The 3617-nt window shown below is 39.7% G+C and overlaps 2 protein-coding genes across 3 annotated transcripts in view; both read right to left on the bottom strand.

Moving 5' to 3' along the window:
* The window catches only part of LOC126385585 (zinc finger protein OZF-like), a 15252-nt gene extending 12097 nt beyond the window's left edge, over nucleotides 1-3155 (bottom strand). Inside the window, exons 1-2 of one of the 2 annotated variants that reach the window (XM_050037382.1) lie at nucleotides 2635-3112; nucleotides 753-2535 (exon numbers count right to left, since the gene is read on the bottom strand). In XM_050037382.1, coding sequence (XP_049893339.1) covers nucleotides 1556-2535; nucleotides 2635-2806 — 1152 coding nt within the window. In that variant the 5' untranslated portion in view covers nucleotides 2807-3112 and the 3' untranslated portion in view covers nucleotides 753-1555. Of the gene's footprint in view, nucleotides 1-752; nucleotides 2536-2634 lie in introns of those variants that run through there. The other variant, XM_050037383.1, reaches the window with a different exon arrangement.
* LOC126385580 (zinc finger protein OZF-like) overlaps nucleotides 1-3617 on the bottom strand; it is a 22997-nt gene that overhangs the window by 15280 nt on the left and 4100 nt on the right. The gene's annotated exons all lie outside the window — the stretch shown is intronic.

Here is a 3617-nt window from a genome sequence, read left to right as displayed (position 1 = left end):
AGTGGACTAACTTTGCACTTGAAGGTTGCCCGTTCAATTACGTTTCAACAGGTCTGATGCTACTATGCGCCCCGGCTGTATCTAGGCTAACGGCTAACATGCTAACTATTATTTTTATGTCACTAGTCACTTGAAACAAATTTAGGACGATAGGAGACAGGTTGAAATAAACCGAAATTTCCCTTTAACAATGAACAGATATCCAGAAAGGTCTAGGTCGATTTAATGTCACAAGTTTAAAATGATGATTTGTGGGAAAAACCCTTTCCGCTGTCAGTGTGCTTGTACAGCTCTCCTACTTCATGTCAAAGAGAAATTGTAATTTTCTCTGATAACCATATTTTACTGATGTCTTTTTGAGGTATTTCACAATCATTTTAACAAAACAAAACATACTTGCAGGGGTCTGAAGAAGAAAAATATCACAGGCTTTCACAACTTTAGAAAATGTAGAAATTTACTCCCAAAAAAATGTAATTTAAAGTATGAAACTTGAAAGAACTCATATACGCAATGGCCTTGTAGTGTTACTGAGGCTATTTCATATTTTGCCTGGTTCACACACTGATGGATAGTTCAACAAGGCATCAAATGTAATAACCCCACTATTAGTTTTTGTATGTTAAGATTCTAATCAGCAGAAAGTAACTTTAGCTATCAAGTATATCTAGTGGCCTGAAAAGTCCATTTTCCTGTAAATAGAAATATGTGCAGCATAAAGGTAAAGTAATCAAAGAAAACCTCAAAATTGATTATATTTTTATGTTTATTTGAAGTGTTCAAGACTTCACATATATGACGAATTTGCATGCAATCATGGCCATCTGAGGACAATCAATGTCACACATTAAGCACTTAAGTACCATTAGTTTGGTTCCTCCACTGCTTACACATTTATTCAATATATAGCAGCTCCTCTGATCAAACAGTATCAAATTATACTTTATCTTGACCTCCAGCTGATGAGCTGCAACATTAAGACACATCTTACATGTTATAACTTAACACTCAGAAAAGAACCATTCTTCATTATTACTACTTTTACTTTTAATGTCAGTCACACCCATCTGCAGCCTTGATGAACAGAAACATCTAACAGCTTTAGACTTCAGGGTGAATCTGATATTCTTAAATCTTCACAATAAAAAGCTGTGTTATTATAATTATTTGTTGTCTTGTGTTGCTGCTGAAACAGCCGTGAGCTGGAATTAAATGTCCACCATAGTGGATTTCTTGCTAATATGACAACTTTTTTGATTTAGATTTTTACCACACAAAGTTTGGACCACAGCATCTACACTACTGAGAAATTATGCACTCAGGGTGCAACAGAGATTTTAAAAAAACTTAGTGTGATTTAAGTAGAACTTTACCCACAAGTGCTGCAAACATGTAACTCCTCACTTCCATGAGTTCTTGTGTGTTTTGACCATGAACCAGAACTGATTCATCTCCAACATGTTTTACAAACACAAGGCCACTTGTCTGTATGAGGTCTTATATGCCTTTCCAATTGAGACACATCAAAGTGTAATTTCTTGCAGGTCTTGCAAAGTTATGACTTCTCACCAGTGTGTGTTCTCATGTGGACATTCAGGTGACTTTTCTGTCCGAAAGCTCTCCCACATGTTGTGCATGTATATGGCTTCTCCCCTGTGTGGATTCTAACATGACTTTTTATTGCTGATATGTCACTGAATCTTTTCCCACAGGTATTGCAAAGGTACGGCTTCTCCCCAGTGTGTGTTCTCATGTGAACACTCAACTCACTACTCTGTCTGAAAGCTTTCCCACATGTTTTGCAGGTAAACGGCTTCTCGCCTGTGTGGATTCTCATGTGGTTTTCTAGGTGACATTTATATCTGAAAGCTTTCCCACATGTTGTGCAAGGAAATGGCTTCTCACCTGTGTGGATTCTCATGTGGGCGAACAAGCTACTATTGTATCTGAAAGCTGTTCCACATGTGTTGCAGGTAAACGGCTTCTCACCTGTGTGGCTTCTCAAGTGTGTATTTAAGTTATACTTGTACTGAAAAGCTTTTCCACAAGTGTCACATTTGAAAGATTTTTCACCTGTGTAAGTGCTGAGGTGAATCTTGGACATGGCAGAGTTGTTATCATTGTTACTGAGACCATCCATTTCATGATGTCCTCCTTCCCGATATTGGCTCTCAACATGAGAGCTGTGAGAGAGCAGCTGGTGGTCACTGGTGGTTGGTATCACATAGTTTACAAATGGTATGTTGACCACAGACTCTTTCTCTGCTGCACTTTGAGTGTCATCATGAATGAAGTCCAGAGTCTGATCTTCACTGTGCTCACTTTCCTCATCAGCAGGAGTCAACATAAAGCCATCAGTCTCCTGCTTCACTACAAGCTGCTCTCCCTCCTGACTGCTGCACACTTCCTCCTCTTCCTCTTTAATCTCTGGAGGCTCTGGCTCCTCTTGGTCCACACTGCACTTCCTCTCCTCAATACAGAGCTGCTGCTCAGGGACAACCTCCTCCTCCTTACACACATGTTGCTGTGGGAGCTCTGGAGGGACACACAACAAAACAATCAGGATACTAATGTCATGGTAAAGAAGAAAAAGCTGACATGCGAGTAAATTGGTACTAATTAACTTTCACCCACCTGTCCTGTGTGACTGTATTTCGGGTTTCCAAACGATATCCAACAGTCTGCGCTGACGATCGATCTCTTCCTCGTACTCGACGATGGTTCTTTGAAAAACTCCCAATATTTCTTCAGCAGCAGCAGTTAGTCGCTCGTTGACAAACTCTCTCAAAGACTCAACTGAACACATTGTCGTCTAATTATAAGTGAAAGTGACTTTTCTACACAACAACTACACTACCATTTCACAGCTAATCCCATACATTCATGGAGCTAACGTCTGCATTGTTTGCCGCTGGATGTGTCACACTGTTAAAGTTCCGTCAGTGACAATGCGCATTTTTCCCTTTCCGCTCATCAACGGGTTCTTACAGCAGCACAAAGACGCTTTGTCCACAATTTTTCCTCCTATCGGAGCAAACGCTGGTATTGTTTAGCTTATTCTTCATCTTCTGCGCCTCCTCCTTCTTCTTCTTCGAGTTTAATGGCGGTTGGCAACGCAGCTTTCAGGCGCATTTCCGCCACCTCCTGGACTGGAGTGTGAAGCAGTAAATTCGCAGGAGACAAAAAAAAACTAAATTCACTCCATTATTCCTGTTACTCTTAAATAATTAAATGGAAGCTTACACACTTTAATTGATGTCTTTTCAAGTAGATTCCCTACTGTAATACTGTGTTTCTCTTCAGTTAGCCCTGTTATTAACTCCCCCCTGTATAGGTCCTGTTTGTGCGTGTGTTCGTACCTGTGTGTAATTGACAACAGAGTGAAAAAATTGAATTAAAACAAAACAAAAACAAACAATCTGTCTTTTTCAAATCTGTTGCAATCTATTAGTGCGTCTGACCATTTCCAGTTTGTTACAGCGTGTATCTAGTGTGTAATTAAATGTTCCAGTCTCCGTAGCAGAATTTGATGGTCAATTGTGTCAAACGCCGCACTAAGATCTAATAAAACAAGTACAGAAACGAGTCCTTTGTCTGAAGCAATCAGAAGGTCATTT

Source organism: Epinephelus moara, chromosome 24 (assembly GCF_006386435.1).
Source record: "Epinephelus moara isolate mb chromosome 24, YSFRI_EMoa_1.0, whole genome shotgun sequence".
In the NCBI taxonomy this organism is placed as follows: Eukaryota; Metazoa; Chordata; class Actinopteri; order Perciformes; family Serranidae; genus Epinephelus; species Epinephelus moara.
Note: the sequence above shows the minus strand (reverse complement) of the source record. Positions and strands in the feature narration are given on the sequence as shown.